This window comes from Diabrotica virgifera, chromosome 2, assembly GCF_917563875.1.
Source record: "Diabrotica virgifera virgifera chromosome 2, PGI_DIABVI_V3a".
Lineage (NCBI taxonomy): Eukaryota > Metazoa > Arthropoda > Insecta > Coleoptera > Chrysomelidae > Diabrotica > Diabrotica virgifera.
In genome coordinates this window covers 207,020,401-207,042,917 of record NC_065444.1, presented here as the reverse complement: position 1 = coordinate 207,042,917, position 22,517 = coordinate 207,020,401, and the positions used below count along the sequence as shown (strand labels likewise).

General features: G+C 33.9%; 1 protein-coding gene across 1 annotated transcript in view; it reads left to right on the top strand.

Annotated features, from left to right (window-relative positions):
- The window catches only part of LOC126879775 (aristaless-related homeobox protein-like), a 97,662-nt gene that overhangs the window by 51,388 nt on the left and 23,757 nt on the right, over positions 1-22,517 (top strand). Inside the window, exon 2 of the mRNA XM_050643025.1 lies at positions 18,884-19,113. Within this exon, the coding sequence (XP_050498982.1) occupies positions 18,884-19,113 (230 nt within the window). The remainder of the gene's footprint in view (positions 1-18,883; positions 19,114-22,517) is intronic.

Sequence of the window (22,517 nt, the reverse complement as noted above, 5' to 3'; positions counted from 1 at the left end):
TACTGATGACGCCTGAAATGGTAGAAACAGCCTGTCTAGCGGGTGTGCAACCCTCTGAATCGAAAACAAGCAAAACCATCATTTATAATTTTATTATCTTTTCCCTTTATTATGTTTCTTAGTTCATGGTTCATTCTTCTTCTTATTTCTCCTTTTTCATTCTTATAGGACCCATAATTCGTCTGAAGATGTTCCTTCCGAATTTTATTAATTTTTCTTCATCTTTATCTCTGAGGCATATTGTCTCAGCTGAGTGTCAAACTACTGGTCTGACTGCAACTCTGTTTATTTTCAGTTTTATATATCTGGATAAGTCCCTGTGCTTCATTTGCCTATGATATATCCAGGAAGTATATTTTGTTTCCAGCTGGTATTCTCTCCGTTACTTCTTCACTTCTCTTATTTTTGGCATTTAGAATTACTTCCAAATATTTAGATTGTTGAATTCTTTCAAAAGTGTCGTTTTCTATATTAATTTCTGTCGTTTTTTATCTTCTCTTCGAGAGCAGAGTAGATGTTTTGTTTTTCCCTCGTTAATTTATAGACCTCTTTTCCGTGCTTCATTTGAAAGGTTTGTTACTGCTTCTTTTAATCTTTCCTTGTATCTTCCCATAAGAACTATGTTATTGGCATATGCTACTATTTGTGTTGATTAGTGGGCTGTAGTTGCTTTAATTTCGCTGGCCTTGACTGTTCTTTCTAACTGCTACGTTGAATAGTGTGGTTGACAGTGAATCGCCTTGTCGCACTCCTGTTTCTATTGCAATTTATTATGTGCTACCTTCTTCTTTCTTCTGTTGTTACTTTAGATCGAGATCCCTGCATAGTCATTTTTGTTAATCTTATTGTCTTTTCCGGTATACCTTGATTTTTCATTTCAATAAATAATTTCTTCCCTCCAAGAGAGTCACTATTTTATAGCATTCCGTTTCTCCATTATTTTACCCGTACTATATAGAACGTTAATTTTTCGTTTATGAATGTATTTAGCTAAATTTAATAACCGCATCGAGATGAGAAGAGATTGTTTGACTTTTCCTATGCTACATGTCCAGAACAAGTTACGCTAACTCGGTTAGCATTAGCATTCAATTTACATGTATAAATTTATATGCGTCTGTCGTATCAAAGAGCATTTAAACACATAGGGTAGGTCTATGAATACCAAATATGTACTCGCAGCGAAGTTGGCTGGCTATACGTTGGCCGGACAAAAGAGGGTACACGATTATGCCACGTTAAATACGCTAGATTACTGAATTTAATAACATTTAAGCCTATGTTTCGGTCTTGTCTCTCGTTGTATGTAAATTTCGAATCAGTTTAGTGTAAGTTTGCAAAAATTGGAAATTAGTGGATCAATTTAGTATATCCATAGTAAGTTTTTATGCAGCATGAGATTGTAAAAAATATTTAAAATGTATGAACATTTTCTGCATAATACTCTGGTTAAATCGGAGAGTGCAGGAAGAGTCTATACCGGTTTCGGAGGTTTTCTCCTCCTCATCAGTAGTCCCATATCCTCTTATCTCCGATTTCCCCAGGCACCATACTTTTTTACCTTTCCGAATTGCAAAGAACGAAACGTCACGGATGTACTGGAGCCATCTACCGAAAAACAAAGTAAGTCATCAATTGAAGTAGCACAGAAAACGACAATAAAAATCGTTCCCATACCACCAGATTGACAACAGGTGGAATACTTTCTTACATTTTCAACAATTATAAATCATACAAGATGCCGAGGAAATTAAGATGAGAGAATTTTAAATAATTCACAACCCATCTGCTTAGCGTGGTAAAAGTTCCAACAAGAAAAATTCCTTAGTACTCAACAAAAGAGTAAATGAATTAAAATGTATAAACATTTTCAATTTCTTTGCAACACGAAAATGCAGCAGCTGCATAATACTCAGGTTAAATCGGAGAGTGCAGGAAGAGTCTATACCGGTTTCGGAGGTTTTTTTCCTCCTCATCAGTAGTCCCATATCCTCTTCTCTCCGATTGAAACAAAAATAAAAAGAACTTCTGTTGAAGTGAAAGTAAAGAGAGGGATAAACTCCAACAGAAGTAAGAAAAAACAAACTAACTAGTGGATGCTAATAGAACAAGAAACGAAAAGAGGGTGAGGTAATAAAAAATATTAAGAAAAAGCTGAAGTAATAAAAAATACTACTTGTGCAGTAGTAGTAGTATGGGGAATAATGATAATGTGATGAAGTTGAGGAAAAGGGAATTAAAGGGAATAGAAGTAGAAGTATGAAGAGACAGAGGCAAACTGAATGGAGTGGCTAGCAAGAGATGCAAGAGAACACCTTGACACTCAAGGATGGATACGGCTCGTTTGCATGCCTGTCGAAGAACAGTAGCTCATCGTAGCTAATGGTGACTAAAAAAGGTAAATATTAAGATAAGAATAATGTTCTGAAAATGAATAGAGATGAATAAGTGCCAAAGAAGAACCAATTAAATAAAACTAATAAATCAAATCATGGGCGCCAAGAAAATGATCTTCGATCACTCTCCCAGGTATCTTACACTGCTGTCAAATATTAAATATATAAGTAAATGTAAATATAAAGGGAATAAGAATAAATGATGTAAAAAATAAATAAACATTTATTAAATTTAACTACCAGATTTTTAACAATCTCTGAGTTAGATCAAATTGAATATAATGTGACTCTAAAATGACAAAGTTATACAAAAGTTATATCTATCTAAGATAACAACAATATTGTTACCTGTTACAAAATTATATAAGTACCTCTTACTTACATATAGGGTACAACTCACATGAGACTTCTACCAAATGGTTATAGTACGCTTGCTACGTACAACTAAATTAAAACCCGAAAAATATGAAAAATGTATAAATAAATAGGCACAAGCCTGACGAAGAGAAAATACAATGATGAATTAAGCAAAATTAATTAATAAAAGTTATAGAAATGAAGCTAAGATAAATACCGAAACGATAACCTAAATTAACCGAACAAATGGAATAAAGCGAATAAAAAAATAAATATTTTGGAAACAAGCAAGTAATATTACAAAATAAATATCAAACCAATAATAAAGTATAAAACCCTAATTGTCTAGGCCTGATTACCTTGTGCATACAAGTAACTTACCATAGATACAATAGTTTGGGAACCAAATATTAATATACAAATATGTCATATAAAAAACACAGGTAAACTAAATCTGAAAATAAATTAATAACATAGTGCATTAAACCAAATGTCTGAAATGTAAAAAACCAATAGTTACTAAAAGCACATCACTAAATGTTCCCAAACAAATCCATTCATCGAACGATTTCCGGATAAGGTTCGATGCTGCTATCCATAAAATTAGCACCAGAGGAGGTGCTGAACAATATTTCCTGTAGGTACAGGTGTACCGATGACTGAAAATGGGACTGGAACGTCCCATAACTTGTTCCCAAATAGACATATTCCCTATAGTGACTTGGCAGTGGCTGTAATAGGTCAAAGTGGCTTCCCTATGTGGTCAAAGTGGGTACGACTCCACATAATAGTTAGCTTTCTTCCAAATGGCGAATGATTCCTATTCCGGCTCCAAGAGGAGTTGTGTCCCACACATGTCTCCCTACTCCAGGCAACCATTGGTGGTAACTTTTTACTTTAATTAAACTTAAGATGGTAAATAATTCAGACTCTAGATGGAAATCATCCGCCATTTCATGGTACCAACGTACCAACCTCACTTACAGCCACAAGTCAAAAGTTCATCCTTCCTTGCTCCTTCAAAGAGGAGAACCTCAAACGACCACAGAACATGAATTAAATGTCACGGAACGATACGACAAGTATGTTCCGTAGACGCAGACGTGTGACGTCACATAAGTAGTCCTTTACGAGAAATTAAAGAATTTAAATGAGATTAAGGGAAAATAATTATAAAAATAATTAAAGAGCTAATTTCGTAACGTGAACCGTCACACGATTTCCCCAGGCATCATACTTTGAGGCTTTCCGAATTGCAAAGAACGAAATGTCACGGATGTACTAGAGCCATCTACCGAAAAACAAAGTAAGTGATCAATCGCAGTAGCACAGAAAACGACAATAAAAATCGTTCCCATACCACCAGATTGACAACAGGTGGAATACTTTCTTTGGTTAGTAGGATCTCGGAAGGTTGTAACCAAGGAAAGTAGTCCACCTGTTATCAATCTGGTGGTACGGGAATGACTTTTATTGTCGTTTTCGGTGCTACTTCGATTAATGACTTACTTTGTTTTTCGGTAGATGGCTCTAGTACATCCGTGACATTTCGTTCTTTGCAATTCGGAAAGGCCCAAAGTATGATGCCTGAGAAAATCGGAGAGAAGAGGATATGGGACTACTGATGAGGAGGAAAAAACCTCCGAAACCGGTATAGACTCTTCCTGCACTCTCCGATTTAACCAGATTATTATGCAGCTGCTGCATTTTCGTGTTGCAAAGAAATTGAAAATGTTTATATATTTTAATTCATTTACTCTTTTGTTGAGTACTAAGGAATCTTTCTTGTTGGAACTTTTACCACGCAGATGGGTTGTGAATTATTTAAAATTCTCTCATCTTAATTTCCTCGGCATCCTGTATGATTTATAATTTTTTAAAATCTCGGGAGGTTGTAACCAAAGAAATTATTCCACCTGTATTTCATATCTGGTGGTATGGGAACGATTTTTATTGTCGTTTTCTGTGCTACTTCGATTGATGACTTACTTTGTTAAAAAATATTTGTTTGCTCTAGTTTACATTCTTTTTTATAACGTTCTATGCCGTCGATCTTTGCTATCTCAATAAATGGCCGAAAAATAAACAACCTACGTTTTGCAGATGACCCACGACAGCAGATAGCTTTCCTTGAAAATAGTCAAGAAGAGTTAATTATTGATCTCATACAACTGGTTGAAAACGAAAGTCAAATATTTGGTCTGCAGTTAAACAAATCAAAGAGAAAGATCGTTATAGAGGATATTTTACGGTAAAAGTAGATGATCTGGTAATTGTACACAATTACCGGTAATTGTATACAATTACCAGAGTCGACGGTAAATGTTGGAACTATTCTTTAAAAACCCTTTATTTCCTACTTTTACCGGTAATTGTATACATTCCCCAGAGGATCTGGGTAACAGTAAGAAATTTAAATTATAACTATTGACACGCAAGCTGAATGCCATAATACATAGCTGTGGAAAGCATAATATTCCAGAAAGCCACTGCGCATCCGCTAGGAAAAATTTTCTAATTCGGATTTTTTGCACAGTCTTACTCAAAAAGAACTCCTTTTAACAAATTTGCATGTTGCCAGGACCAAAAGGTGGTCAAAAATTTTTTAAACGTTTTTTTTTTGTTTTTTTTCTAAAATTATTTTTTTGCATGGAAAAAAGGTTTTTTAGGTTTTCTGGATCATTCCAAACAGAAAAGGTCCTTAGTGACTTTTCTCTAAAAATGATAGTTTTTGACATATAAGCGATTAAAAATTGAAAAATTGCCAAATCGGCCATTTTTAACCCTCAAAAACTATGTGAAAAACTGAAAATTTGAATGTTGCCAAGGCAGGTAGATATTATATAAACATCGATTGATGAAATCCCGAAGAGTTTTTTGCAATACAATGTTCAAAACTCCTTTGTTTTTTAATTGCTAATCAAGCGTGCGCGACACTATTTTCCACCGACAGTATGGTGCAAATGAAAGGAATAAATTCATTATTTCGTAAACCGGCGACTTTAAGGAAAAATCCCGAAATAGGTCGATTTTTATTTTAAGTTATGATATTGTGGCATATATGGTATACCAGTGACGTCATCCATCTGGACCTGATGATGTAATCGATGATTTTTTTAAATGAGAATAGGGGTCGTGTTCTAGCTCATTTGAAAGGTTCTTCAATTCTCTATTCAGTAATATAAACATTTACAAAATTATTTATAGCGGGTGTCCAAAATTTTTTTATTAAATTAAATTATTTGACAAAAAAGAAGTAAAAGGACACTCTGTATAAATAATTATGTAAATGTTTACATTACTGAATAGAGAATTGAAGAACATTTCAAATGAGCTACCACACGACCCCTATTCTCATTTAAAAAAATCATCGATTACGTCATCACGCCCAGACGGATGACGTCACTAGTATAACATATATGCCACAATATCATAACTTAAAAATAAAAATCGACCTGTTTCGGGATTTTTCCTTAAAGTCGCCGGTTTACGAAGTAACGAATTTATTCCTTTCATTTGCACCATACTGTCGGTGGAAAATAGTGTCGCGCACGCTGGATTAGCAATTAAAAAACAAAGGAGTTTTGAAAATTTTATTGCAAAAAACTCTTCGGGATTTCATCAATCGATGTTTAAAATATATCCACCTACCTTGGCAACATTCAAATTTTCAGTTTTTCACATAATTTTTGAGGGTTAAAAATGGCCGATTTTGCAATTTTTCAATTTTTAATCGCTTATATGACAAAAACTGTCATTTTTAGAGAAAAGTCACTAGGACCTTTTCTATTTGGAATGATCCAAAAAACCAAAAAAAAACTTTTTTCATGCAAAAAAATTATTTTAGGAAAAAAACAAAAAAAAACGTTTAAAAAATTTTTGACCACCTTTTGGTCCTGGCAACATGCAAATTTGTTTAAAGGAGTCCTTTTTGAGTAAGATTGTGCAAAAAATCCGAATTAGAATATTTTTCCTAGCGGATGCGCAGTGGCTTTCTGGACTATAAAGATCTATTTGGATCCGTGTGAAACTTGCCAGAAAAAATCTAAATGTCCCAAAAAAGGTTTAGTAGTGAAACCTATACTGTCAAAAAAAATGAATAGTGTAGAGGTCAAATATATTTGATAGATATCTATGCAAGCACAAACAGATAATTAATTCAAGTTCATTTTTGTCTACCAATATCACTTAACAAAATTTGTACAATTACGACCGTTGAAAACTAAACGTGCAGAAGAAGTTCGTTAGTTCTTCTTGAAATATTTTGTGTCTTTGGAGCTCCTAGGATTCTTTAAAGCGACAATGGACGAGAATTATCCAGCACAATTATAGAAGAACTGTGTTCCACGTGAAAAGATTTAAAGATAGTGCACGGTAAGCCAAGAAACAGTCAGTCACAAGGATCTGTTGCGAATAAGGACATTGAAAATATACTAAGTTCCGAGTTGAAAAGCATTCAAACAAAAACAAGTTGTCACAGGGTCTTCGGTCTGTACAATTCACCAAGAACCGAGCTTGCCCTTATGGCATCAAGTGCAGTCGGCATGAAGCTATGTTTGTGTTACCTGCCAAAATTAGTTTCAGAACTTCATCACTGCCAGAAGATCTTTCGACTGAAGAAGATTTGGAAATAGAACAACAAGTAGAAGAAACCCAGTCAGGTCCTGATTTTGAAGAAAGTGAAGAAGCAGAAGTGAATGAGCCAAATGAGCTTCTAATAGCACAAGAACTAGAAAAACCTGAGCAACCATCAGTGAATGAATCTAATGCGATTCTAAAAGAAGTAATGTCTAATCAAATTTCAGAGAGGCGAGATTCTGTTGCAATTAAATGGACATGTGGCAAAGGAAGACCTTGAATAGCAAGAGAAGAAAATGCTTAAAACATCAAAAACTTTTGGCTGTTTTTATGAGTATTTAAAATTAATTATATTATTTGGGTACTAAAGAAGGGCGACTTCTATAGTTGCACAGCAGTAATCAATTTACCATCTGCAAAGAATCATTAATTTCTTTAGATGTACTTTCAAAACTAAACATTTTTCATTGCGCGAGTATGTTAGAAAAACTGAAAAGTTGCTTAATTCCAAGTTCCATGAGAGTTTGCCATGTCACAATAAATAGTAAGTAAGTAAAGTAGTAGTATTAATTCAGGCAAAATAGCTCAATTCAAGTTCAATAAAAATCAAACTTCTTGAATAGCTCTTGGAATTTATTCTTTTTATTCATCATTTTACTTACTTCTACCACTGGTCCTTGGTAATTGTATAAAAATACCGGTAATTGTATACAATTACCAATTATGTATTTACTTTTACCGTAACAGATATAATAGCCATCCACACATAAGCACGATCGACCGGTTTGAGGTTGCGAGCTCATATTTATATCTGGGATCATTGATCACAAACATATAGTTACTACTTTACTACAGCTCAGAGAGAGGGAGAGAGAGATGCCCTCGTAGGGTGGCCAATTCGTAGGATTAGGTATGCCTAATCACTGGATATGGCAGCCTGAGGTACCACTTCAGAAACATCGAACTCATTTCTTGGCAAATAATAGGGGACTTTCTGAAGGTTGTACTGACATTTCAAACTAGTTCAATACTGATGTGATCAATTTCTATTTTACATCGGATTGGTTCTTTGCTGATTACTATCTATTGTCTTAATTTTCTGAGATAAAATATTTAAACTCGGGTTATCAATATTGCGTCTTCTGCGTAACAAATATTTTTAGTTCTTTATTTCCCATTCTATACCCCCTTCCTTTGTTGAAGCTTTTGATGATTTCATCCAATTGAAGATGACAGGACTCAACGAGTCCCCCTGCCTTATTCCGCTGCCCGTGTCTATATATTCTTCATCTATTCTATATTTAAGGAAACTTCTCTATAATACAGAAAGTGTAATACATTTTGAGTCTTACTCTGTCAAATGCTTTATTCAAGTCAATCAGAATCATACTTATCAGACTATTATACTCTATAGTCGAAATTCAATAGGATTGTCAGGGTATCGCTTAAAAATGATAGAACCTGGAATGACGAGAATGAGGGCCTGTGACGAGAGACGAGTGTAGTTCAATGGTGGAGTGTACATTTTTAAAACAAGGGAAAATAAGAACTAATACCTAAACAAATAAATGTACAGCCGCTTGATATCAAGTATTTACAAACTTCAAAATGTCTGTCCTGACAATCCTATTGAATTTGAACTATAGTGATTTCTCAATAATTTACTTTCTGACGACTATTATGGCACCTGGTATACGATCTTCCAGTAAGAAAACTCCTGTTGTTCATCTGCTAAACTTATCCTCTGATTCATAAGTTCTTGTAAAATTTTAGTTGTACATTTTTGAGTAGTATTTAACAAGTTGATACATCTGTAATTTCTTGACTCTTTTTTGAATAGTAGAATTAGTTCTCTCGTTCTCCATTCTTCCTGTATTTCATTGTGTTTGGTAATTTTGTTAATTAATGTTGTTAGTTGGTGTGTTATTGCTGCTCCTTCAATTTCCAGACAAAAATATAAATTTAGAAGATTTTTATTTTTACCAAAAATGTGGTTGTAGAAAAATATAATTAGGCCAGGGTAATAAGACAAAAATATACCCTGTTCGTGACACTCGAGCAGCCAGGGTACTGAAGCGTTTTTTCGACAAGTACTACCTATAGGAACAAATTGTAACTATTTCCTGCGTAGGATCTGGCGGCCATTTTTATTTATAAACAATTAACTGTCAAATAATGGCATTTTTCCATTTTTTTTTCAAATCAATGGAAAACAGTGAAACTTATGATTTTTTTAGTACAAATATCTGTGAGATTATGGAAAAAGCTTTAGAATGACATATTACACAGTTTGATATACTCATTTGCTGTTAATATAATTGCGAAAAAAGGTCGGAATTGCAAAAAAAATTATGTTCGCAATAACTGCTGTAAAAATTAGTGTACAGGTTTGAAATTTTTGTCAAATGAGGGTTCTTTGTTGCTTAATATGTGATAAAAATTTCAAAGCGATTCATTCAATTGTTTAAATTTTATTCGAATTGTTTATCTCAGTGAGCATTTTTTTTGCACTAACATAAGTCAGAAAAAAATGACGTTAGAACCATTCCACAGGTGTCAAATGGAAGAGCATGAACTATATTTTCAACTTGGTTTAAAAAAAGCGAATAAAAAATGCATTTATTAGTAATAAATAATTATGCAAAAGTATCGTAAATCTTTCCTTATAAACTTTTTGAATAACTTTTTCCAAAAAAATTAACTTTTTTACCCTGTTTTAAGTGCACAACTACCAAGTAATGTTATTTATATCATAATTGATAAAAAATTGTAATAAATATACAGTGCTAGTCAAAAGTCCGTACCCCCCCCTCGTATCTTTTGAACGGTTATACATATAATAGTGAAATTTGGAGGGAGGAAATAAACGGACGTACGCTTCTTAACTAGTCATGACAGGTGACGTAATAGTGACAGATGACTTTACAGCGCCACTGTGACAGATCATTTTAAATGGGACCTTATGGCAAGTGACACCTCATTTGAAAGGTATTGATAATACCTATTCAGTCATACTAATTTTTTTGGGTTTAATTTGATTTTGATTTTGGTGAATAAATGAAATAAATATAACTTTGTAGTTTCGCATTTAATTATTAAAAATTCAAATGTCCGCCCATGGTTATTTTGTCAAAAAAGTTGACATTTTTCAGCTCTCTAGTAGTTTTTGCGTCAACGTTAACCTTTTTGACAAGTAACCATAGGCGGAGGTTTGAATTTTTATTAATTAAATGCGAAACTACAATTTTATATTATTTCATTTATTCATACAAATGAGTTTAAACTCAAACAAAATTAGTATAGCTGAATGGGTATTTTCAATACCTATCAAACGAGGTATCGCTTACCATAGGGTACCATTTAAAATTATCGGTCACAGTGGCGCTGTAAAGTCATCTGTCACTTTTACGTCACCTGTCATGACTAGTTAAGAAGCATACGTCAGTTCATTTCCTTCCTCCAAATTTCACTATTATAAGTATAACCGTTCAAAAGTTACGAGGGGGGGTACGGACTTTTGACTAGCACTGTATATAATTTCTTATATAACAAAATAAAAAGTTTATAAGGAAAGATTTACGATACTTTTGCATAATTATTTATTACTAATAAATGCATTTTTTATTCACTTTTTTTAAACCAAGTTGAAAATATAGCTCATGCTCTTTCATTTAACACCTGTGGAATGGTTCTAACGTCATTTTTTCTGACTTATGTTATTGTAAAAAAAATGCTCTCTGGGATAAACAATTTGAATAAAATTTAAACAATTAAATGAATCGCTTTGAAATTTTTACCACATATTAAGCACCAAAGAACCCTTATATGACAAAAATTTCAAAGCTGTACACTAATTTTTACAATAGATATTGCGCAAAATTTTTTTTTGTCATTCCGAACTTTTTTCGAAATTATATTAACAATAAATGAGTATATCAAACTTTGTAATAAGTCATTGTAAAGCTTTTTCCATAATCTCAAAGATATTTGTACTAAAAAAACCATAAGTTTCACAAAGGGAAAAATGCCATTTTTTGACACTTAATTGTTTATAAATAAAAATGGACGCCAGATCCTACGCAGGAAATAGTTACAATTTGCTCTTATAGGTATTACCTGTCGAAAAAACGCTTCAGTACCCTGGCTGCTCGAGTGTCATGGAAAAAACCTTATTACCCTGGACTAAATGTATAAAACGTGCAGAAAGATAATTTTTCAATAGTTTGAATTAAGGCACTCGCTTGCACTCACAATTTTTCAAACCGGTGAAAAATGAGTAACTTTCTGCACTTGTACAATATACATAGCTACTACTATTGATTACTATATACTACAATCACAATAAAGATACACTAGAAATAAACAAACCGAGACACGTTGAATGTTCGAGGAGCACTCCCAAATCATAATTTTGTATATGTTACAGTTCAAGTTGATTATCCAGTTGGAGTTGACTCCAACTAGTTGGAGGCAACTCTAACGGCTGGTTTCAGTAAAAGTTGATTATAAATATAAAATGAAGATTTATATTCAACATTTACTAGTAAAAGTAGACTCCAAATAGGAAAAGTATACTCTTCCCAATGCCATTTAGTAAAAGTTGATTCTGATTCACACAAACAGCCGATTCTAGAAATTAAATGTTACTGAATATGTTCTAATTAGTCTAGGCTGTATCGTCGCCCCCGTTAGGTAAATTACTCCGATTCGAATTTTTTGCACAAACTTACTCAAAAAGAGGTCCTTATAACAAATCTACTGGGTGCCAGGCAGTACCTTGATCGATGAATTGTTTTTTAAACAATTTTTTTAGACAAATTCACAAAAATAATTTTTTCACTTCGAACAATTTTTTTTAGATCATTTGGGTTATTCTGAGCAAAAAAGGTATTTTGTGATTTTTCTCTAAAATTGATTGTTGTCGAGTTATCCGCGATTTAAAATTTGAAAAATGCGAAAATGGCAATTTTCAAGGTTTAATAACTCGGTTAAATATAATTATTATGAAAGTCAGAAAGTGACCAAATCAAAGTTTATAACCCCTCTACAAGATCCAGCAGAAATTTTTGTCACTATTTTATTACTAAGCTTTATTTTTAATTATTAACAATGAGCGCTAAGTGCGCATTAGGCGGCCGTCAATGGTGAGTGCTAAGAGATGCACCATTCCAGCCATCCAATGGTGAATCTCACTCGCACTCACATTGACGGAGCCTCAATACACGGTTAGCGCTCATTGTTGATAATTCAAAATAATATCTTATTAATGAAATAATGACAAAAATTTCTTCAGGATCTTATAGAGGTAGCTTTAATCTTTGATTTTTTTAGTTTCTGACTTTCATAATATATAATATCGTATGGCATTTTTGCCTTTCGGACAGTTCCGGCGCCAATTACATCTTTAACCCTGTTTCAAGTAACTAGTGTCGATGTACACTAGCCCAGGGGGACCGACTGCTTAACGTGCTCTCCGAGGCACGGTGAGACGGCTCGTGTCATTATTGAAAATGAAAATGGTTTGTCTTTAGCAGGGCTCGAACCCACGTGCGCTGGCGTATGAGCATTTATTATTAATAAAATTTATGTCAAAAAGTAAAATTCTGTAGTGTTTCGCAATTATATTCATACAAAATAAATCAAAACTTTACAGATTTAGTAATTAGGTAGGTATACAGTATTGATAACTATCGATTAAACATCAAAACCGGCCATCATGCAAAAGTCATCTGTCATTACTGTCATTACAGTCATACGAATTTTTTATTTCGTCTAAAATTAAAAATATTTTCTCAAAGTTGTAAGTGTTAATGTTTTTTATGATTAACGATACAATTTTGTACGCACCACCTCAATACTCTTTATCGAACGCGTCTGTTTCTCTGCTCGTAATATCAGACTCGTTCGATAAAGAGTCACTTTATTGACTGACTTTACTGAAATTGGTTAAACAATTTTTCGACCGCGGTACCGCGTGACACCCTGTGTATTTGTTATAAGGATTGTTATACGGATATATTTCTTTGAGTAAGTTTGTGCAAAAAATCGAATCAGAATAATTTACCTAACGGGGGCGACGTTACAGACTATACTAATAAGTAGTTGAAACGGTCAAAACAAAGAAACGCACACTCATCAAAAATGCACTTGAGATTCTCGTATAATCAACATTTACTGAATCGATCCAGGAAGAGTCAACTCTAACTAGTAAAAGTTGATTTAAATTTTTAAAATCAACTTTTACTGCTCGTTTCAGTTTAGTTGACTCCAACTAGTTGGAGTCGACATATATAACATATATAAGTAACATATATGAGTAACATATATAAATTGTAAATCCCAAATCATGATTTACAAAGTTTATACATTGTAAATCATGATTCGGGAGTGCTCCTCGTAGCATTCAACGTGTCTTGGTTTGTTTATTTCTAGTGCATCTTTATTGTGATTTTAGTATAAACATGGCCATAAAATGAGTTTGCATAAAAATGTAAATAAGCGCATGAATTGCTGTTTAATTAATCTATTTTAATTTGATAACTAAATAACATCATACACATTGATATATTTTTGCGTTATACAGTAATATTCTGATATTATAAAAAAATAACGAGTTGTAGTTAAAAGCCGATTTCGTTATTAACCTAGGTATAAAACCTTGTTGAAATGCACTTGATATTGTTCATTTTATTCGTATTAACTGGAATTACGTTATTACCTTTATTATTATTTTGTTATATTCATATTCTATAACATTTTATTTTTAAATCGATATTATGTGTCATAGATATATGTGAAAACTTGTCTCTATCCTGTGTTTATTAGATTTTATAAAAAAATAATTGTCTTTAAGTTATCTATACTAAAATATGGCTTACCAAATCTACTCTACAAATTTTTTAATGCCTTGTTAAAATCCATAGTTAAGGAAATAAAGAAGCACAGAAACAGAAATAGGCCCTACTGTCGACTTTCCACAAAGTAGCGATTTTGGTCATTCAGTTCGTAAGAATCTCCACAAACTGTGTATTAGTGATGTAACGAATGTCATTTTTTGAACATTCGCGAATACGAATGCGAATATCTGCTACCGACATTCGCGAATGCGGATGCGAATGCGAATATTCAGTTTTTTTTAATTTGTTTCTATTTTTGTAATGTTTCCTAAATTTATAATGAAAAGTTAATTGATATTTAGTGTAAATCAATCTGAATCTTAAGCTTAAGCTACATAATACCAAATAATAAAAAAAAGTGAAGGCTGATAATGTGATTATACAAGGTTAAGTTCTATCTATCTATTACCCTTCATTTGTCCAAAGTTGAACGTAGGCCTCCCCCTTATTTTTCCACTCTTCTCGGTTCAGTGCTAATGCTGTCCATCTGGTCCCTGCGTATCTTTTTAGGTCATCAGACTAGCTCATCTGTGCTCTGCCCATTCCTCTTTTGTAGTCCCAAGGTCTCCAGTGAGTTATCGCTTCATTCCATCTTCCTCTCTTTGTCTGGTGTTGTGTCCTGCATATTTCCATTTGAGAGTAGCTGCATGTTTGAGGTTAATTTACCTTTATTAATAAAAAAGGATGAAAAGTGAATAGATTTTGATTTTATTAACCAAATATTATCTTAAAATTTTTTTTTCTGGTTTTCATATTCGCAAAACATTCGCACAAATTTCGCGAATGCGGATGCGAATGCGAATATACAAAAACATGCGAATATTCGCGAATGCGAATACGAATATTCGTTACATCACTACTGTGTATGTCATCACGAAGAAATCTATTTTAAAAGGGCCCAGACAGAAAGCAACAACCCACATATTTGGGAGTTCTGTTTTGCCATGATGTAAATTAAGTTAAAGTTCAAACATCATAATAACGATTTGATACATTTATTTTCACCCATATATTTTAGTGGCTTTAACCATGAGCATAACGCCCGGTGCACATGAGCGGACACTGGACGGAACCTCCGTGCGGCGGCCGTTCCGTCCAATAACTACTTTCACGGACATACTGCGGAACGGAAGAACTAACAGCAATGAATCATTTAAAATGGACGCTCCATATTGTGCAGTGGTCTGGTACTTCAGTCTTCAACTATTAAGAAGAAAACAATAAAAAAAAAACGTAAATACTGGGTGTAACACATCCTATAGTTAGTAGCCGTTTACGAAAAGTCGTTTTTTTCTGGGACAGATAGATATAAAAGTTTGAAAAAAGTGCAGGGCACATCCCAAACAACGCAGAATCTTTCAGATTAGGTCTCTGTATTGCTCGTTCCGTAGGTATATCCCACACGCAAGATCTTTTTTCGACCACCATAATTAACAATTCGATATCCACGTTTTCGGCTTGCATTTTAGACAAAACAAAAGATACTGCTCAAAGAAAACAATATATGCGCTTGGTGGCCCGTTCAAGAGTGAAATCGCGAGGTTTCTTTCCTGTCATGGATACGATCCAATACACTCAAATATAAATAGCGCACCAACCTTGCGGCAACACGATGGAGGTGGGGATGGGAAAAAACCTACCGGTTATAACCTAAAACCGGTTTTTTTCTCCGGAATAATCGGTTTTTTCGGTTGTTTTCTTGTCCCGGTTATAACCGTTTTTTTTTATTTTTAACGTAATAACCGGTGAAAAAACCGAATAAGTTTCCCTAAACCACCATCCCTAGATGGAGGACGGTTTTCTATGGGCGCTGCGGCTAAATTGCGAAAACGTTCCGCGGCCGCACAGTTTCCGTCTCATGTGTACCTCCCGATTAGAACCTTTAGCCGTAACATTACAACGACGGTCGTACGGAAACTTTCCTGGCGGCCTAACGGCAACATTCCGCTCATGTGCACTGGGGCTTTAAGATGGAATTGTCATTCCAAAAACGTTTTGTGAAATTGTTTTATAAATTTTTTTGAAATAAATGCCAATAAATGTGAAATTGGTCGATATTTTGAGATGGGTCAAAAACAATGTAATAATACTTACAGTGATGAGTGCGCTAACAACTGGCAAAATAACGCAAAAGATGGAAAACATAATACGTTGTGAAATCAAAAGAGATGAATCTTGTAGAGGTGGGAAATTTATCGATAGAAACCTATAAATTTACATTACATTGCAATACTACTATCGATAGTGTCTACTTTTGGACGTTAGCTTAAAGTCGCGTTTACACGATGGCAATTGGCGAGACAATTGTCATTGGACAATAGGGCTTTTCATCGACTGTCAATTGTTTCGAGCTTCTGTCATGTGTCACATAATATTAATATATCTACGTCATACGTCTTTGGTTTGTATTATTGTAGATACCAATAACGTATGACGTAGATATATTAATATTATGTGACACATGACAGAAGCTCGAAACAAATGACTGTGAATGAAAAGCCCTATTGTCATCACGTGGTTGCGGATTGTCGGAGGCCAGTCCAGTTGAAAGAGAAGATGTTTACACGGGGCCAACTATTGCCATGGCAGTAGACAGCTAAAACATGGCCGACTGCTCGTCATCTAGTGAGAACTGGCAGCAAAAAACAAGACAGCACTACTGGCCTACACCGTTCACACGGCACCAATTGTCGCGACAATTGAGATTTCGAGTGGTGGGGGGGCTCACTGGGCGCAGCTCATTGTCCTCAGTCTACTCCCGGAGACAACTGAATTTTGGGCCAATTGTGAGGGCAGTTGGCAATTCAATTGGCCTGAAGTGTTTACACGAAGACAATAATTTCATGCCAGTCAGTTGTCTTCTGACAATTGTCTCGCCAATTGCCATCGTGTAAACGCGACTTAGAGCTAGTTGATTTCAGCCATAGTTATATGTATGACGTCGAAAACATATTTTTTTTAAATTTCGTATAAAATAAAAACTGATTGAAGACAATAAAGCAAATGTAATTAAAACCAGTTTAATTAGTAGTAACTTTTTAATCGAAAATTAAATTATTGATTAAGAATCATTTTTTTTTTCAACGTTATAAGTAAATTGTGACTGAAACTAGCCACTTTTAAGAACTTAACATATTTCCCAACTTTTGCGTTACTTTACCGGTTCTTAGCGCACTCATAACTGTATAAAATGCTAATAAGATTTCAATGCCTTCTTCTTCTTAAGGTGCCGAGACCGTTTGTCGATCGTTGGCTCTCATGTTGCCCAGCATATTAACAATCATTGTCTTATTTACAGCCGCACGAAATAGTTCAGTGCTGGTTTTCCCAAACCATTGGCGTAGGTTTTTAAGCCAAGAACGCGTACGGCGGCCCACACTTCCTTTTCCCATTATTTTACCTTGCATGACAAGGTGAAGTATGTCATATTTTTCTGGGTGACGCATTATATGACCAAAGTATTTCCAATTTGCGCCTTTTAACCAAGTTCACTTCTTCGCAACTTTTATTCAAACTTTGCAAAACTCTTTCGTTTGTGACTCTTTCTACCCAACTGTTCTTTTAGATTTTCTTAAATTTCATAAAACTTGTTCTTGCTTTGGCAATTCTAATTTTTATTTCTGTACTAGGGTTCCAGCTTTCATTAATATGAGTACCCAGATATACAATATTACTTACTCGTTCAATTGAGTCATTACCGATTGTTACGTTATAGTTATTATTATTTACGGCTGCCTGTTTACCAATAACCATAAACTTTGTTTTTGTTGCGTTGAGTTTGAGTCCATATGTAGCGCAGAATGACACCATTCGGTTCAATAACGCTTGAAGATGTTCAATTGATCCTGTCAGTATCAAGGTGTCATCTGCGTATCTGATATTGTTCATAAGCATACCATTAATGAGTATTCCTTCTTTTGCGTTTTCCAACACTTCATTTAAGATTGTTTCAGCATAATTGTTTAAGATTGGTGACAATATACAGCCTTGTCGAACTCCACGCTTGATTTTTACTTCTTCATAGCACTGATTCCCAACCCTAACACATGCAGCCTGGCCCCAATACAAATTTGCGATTATTCTAATGTCCCTACCGTCCAGACAAGTAGTTTTGAGAATATGTAGCATTTTTTCATGGCGAACTTTATCAAAGGCCTTTTCAAAATCAATCGCGCACATGAAAACGTCATGATTTACATCTCTGCATCTTTGAATTAAAACTTGGGTTGCGAATAGTGCATCACGCGTTCCAAGGCCACAGCGAAAACCGAATTGAGTACTTGAGATTCTTTCCTCAATTTTTCTATTATGTTCTTTGATGAATTATTCTGAGAAAAGTTTTCTATACATGACTCATTAGGCTGATGGTGCGATAGTCGCTGCATTTTGTGGCTCTATGTTTTTTTGGTAGTACAACAAATGAGGATTTAAGCAAATCTTTAGGAATTTTTCCGCTTTCGTAGAGTTGAATAATTTCGTAAGTATCTTAATGCCCTCGGTACCTAAAAGCTTTAGTGTTTCTACGTAAATCCCATTTGGTCCGATCGCCTTGCCGTTTTTCAATGCCACTTCATAATAATTGTAAATATTGTTTTTGTTCTAATATTCCATCTTCTACTATCTACATACCATTCTAATAATTTTTATCTATTTTAGATGCTGATACATTGAAAGGAGAATCTGTGAGCGAGGGTGAAATGATAGAAGAGTCGCTAGAAGACTCTTCAGATTCATCTAGACCAAGAAAAATAAGAAGATCTAGAACTACTTTTACCACTTTTCAATTACATCAACTGGAGAGAGCTTTCGAGAAGACACAGTATCCTGATGTTTTTACGAGAGAAGAATTAGCTATGAGGTTGGATCTTAGTGAAGCCAGAGTCCAGGTAATATTTAATTTTTATTTGATACAGAATGTTTTATGAATATTTTTCATTGTATATTAGCAACATTAATCACAAGAGAGTGAGAATAATTTGAAAATAAAAAATAATGCGATAATTTTTTGAAAACTTGTTGATTGGCAATATAGTCTAGTCGCGATATAGGGGGTCCCGTGGGCACTTTTAGGTCGCTGCGATTTGATGGTGGTATTATAGGTTTTTTGGGTCGCTGAATCCAATGGAAGTGGTTTGGAGGCCCAAATGTGGTGAGTTTTATTAACAAATTATGGTAAAATTAGGTGTTTCTGTTATTAGGTATTCCAAATATCTATTAGTACTAGAAATGGATATTCACATATTTGTTCTGGTCACATACATGCTTCATCTCGTGCAACATCATCTTTAGAGTTTAGTATACCTACTTGTAAAAGTGCATTGTTTATTTTAGTTATTTGGAATCTCAAAAGTTTGATACAGTCAATTCTACTTTCCCAGCGAGTATCGTATAAATGTTTTAAAGATAAAGGCACATTGTCAGTTCAAAGTTTTTATCGCCCTGCGAAAGCGTACGGAAAAAATGAGTATAAAAGTTGTACAATACCAAAAACAACGTTGATTGTGTACAAGATATAGCTGCATCCACAATGTCTAAATTGGAAAAAGCACGCGGATATTCTTTACAAATACACCTTTATTTTTTTTCGTTTATGGCAGAGCCGTTGTCATATCTTTGGCCTCCACAATCATCTAAGTTCAATTGAAAATCATTCATATAATTGTTTTATTATCTCAGGTAATGAGTGGCCTGTTGATTGTTCTTGGTAGCTAATAAAATGGCTCCTTGGGTTTTAAGTCACTTTTATTAATATCTACAAAAGGTAAAGTAAATGAAAGTTGTTCCTTATGACTAATATCATGAGTACAATCTAAAATGATACCAAAATATTTTGATTTACGGGTGCGTTGAGTGTAAACAAATATTTTATATCTGCGCCTCTCAAAATTTGGCGCTCTGGGCAGTCGTCCGGCTTGACCGCACCTTTATTGAACTAATTTGGACTCAAATGAATCTCTCTTACTTTATTTTTACGGACTTGACTATTATGATTTTTATCGGACCTTGTTTTTACATCAAAAAGGTTGGTCGTCCTTGACAGATAGCAATAAACAATTAAGTAGTAGGTATTTTAAATATTATATTATATTAAATCCAAATTCGACTACCCGATTAAATTTTTTAATTATTTTGTAATTTCTTCTAACAAAAATTAAATTAACGTAGAATTCTTCGTAGCGACCGACGTAACTGGGTGAGAAATATCCGAATATTTCTTTTTTGTTTTTTTTTTTTATTTTTTGACGTTGTCTCGACAATTTTCGATTTTATGGAAATATAGAATTATTCGACGAATATAATCAAATATTGTGTTAAACATGTAACAGCTGCCTTTTTGGTAGTTTTTTATTCTGGAGGACAACTCAGCAGAGGTGTAACCAGGATGATCCTAAGGAGGGGGGGTTACAACTACCTTGAACTTGTCAAAGATGGCGCCGGGCATACAGACGTGTGTCCAATGTGCTGATAATTTTATTGTAAATAATAAGTATATCGTTTGCGATTTGTGTATTAAATCATATCATTTGCATTGTGCTAAAGTGAAAGATCAAGTGTTAAAAATTAAACAAGATTGTGTTAATTTAAAGTGGTTTTTTGGCAATTGTTTTACGATAGCTGAAAATAGACTTAACAAAAACGAATCTGAATATCAACTTAATGAAAAGAAAACAAAAGAAGTGTTGGAAAAAACTTGTAAGTTAATTGATCTTATTGAAAATAATTGTACACTAATAAACAGTCAGCGTCAATGGAGCGATGTTGTAAAAACGAAAAAAACCGAACCATTTATTATAAAACCAAAAAATCAAAATCAAAATTGTTTAACAACAAAAACTGTATTAGCACAAAAATTTAGTCCAGTTGATATAAATGTGTCAGTTGAAAATGTTAAATCTTGTGCTAAAGGGTCGATTGCAATTCATTGTAATAATAAGGAGTCTTTGGATAATTTGAAAATTAATGCTGAAAAAGTTCTTGGAGCAGATTATGAGATAAAAATTGCAAGTATATCTAAACCTAAGATCAAGATCATAAATGTCCACGAAAAAGACATTGAAGATATTGACAGATTTGTTGATAGTTTTAAAAAACAAAATTTGACTGACGGTATAGAAACTTACATTAAAATATTACGTAAATATAAATCGAAAACTAATAACCGTAATGCACTTAATGTAATAGTGGAAATTTCAGCAGATATATTTAATTATCTAATTAATGAAAAGGAAAAAATACATATAGGATGGAATAGCTACAGATTTTTTGAACACGTAAATATTATTCGTTGTTTTCGGTGCTGGAAATTTGGACATTTCGCAGAAAATGTACTTCACAGGATGTTTGTCCATTATGTGAAGGTCAACACAAAAAAGATGAGTGCAGAATTACTAACGATAATTTTACTTGTGTTAACTGTAAATATGCAAATGAAATTCTTAAACTTAAACATGTTAATTATAACCATAATGTATTTGATAGAAATTGTAGTAGTTATCAAAGACAGTTATTAAAAGCCAAAGAAAGAATAGGGTATAATATCTAGACATCAAAGACGCCTTCAAATATTACACGCACAAATAAAAAGTGTACAGATAATCTTCTTCTTTCTTGTATTAATGCTGAAAGTTACTATAAACATTGCGATGAAATCAAACTTTATGTTCAGGTATATGACCCACACATTTTATGTTTAACGGAAACTTGTATCACTAGCGATTTTTCAGATTCTGAGCTACAGATCCCTGAATATGTAATGGCGCGTTGTGATTCTAGTAGTCGTCATACAGGAGGAGTTCTAATTTATACGAAAGAATACATAAAAGTCAATAATATCAAAACATTTATTATTGACAACAGTTTGTGGGTTTTGTCTTTGGATGTTGTAATTAATGGATCATATTATGGAATAGTGGGTATTTATAGATCGCCAAGTGGTAGTATAAGTGAATTGGGAACCATTCTCGTTGGAACTTTACCGCGCTAAGCACATGGGACGTGAATTGTAAATTGTAGAATTCTCTCATCTTCCTTAGTCTCAGCATCCGTATGGCTTGCAAATTGTAGAAGCCTCGGACGTGTAACCAGAGAAGGTTCCCATTGTTTTCATTCTGGTGGGATGTAGAATAGCATTATGTTGTTTTATATGCCATTAGAGTGAATTAGTCTTTTTGCTAGCAGTTGCCGCTAGGGCATCTATGCCATTTCGTTCATTGCAATCCGGGACTGCACGCTGAGGTTTGTTTTGGTTGGATCAGAGAGAGCAGCATATGTGCCTCCTGATGAGAGACTA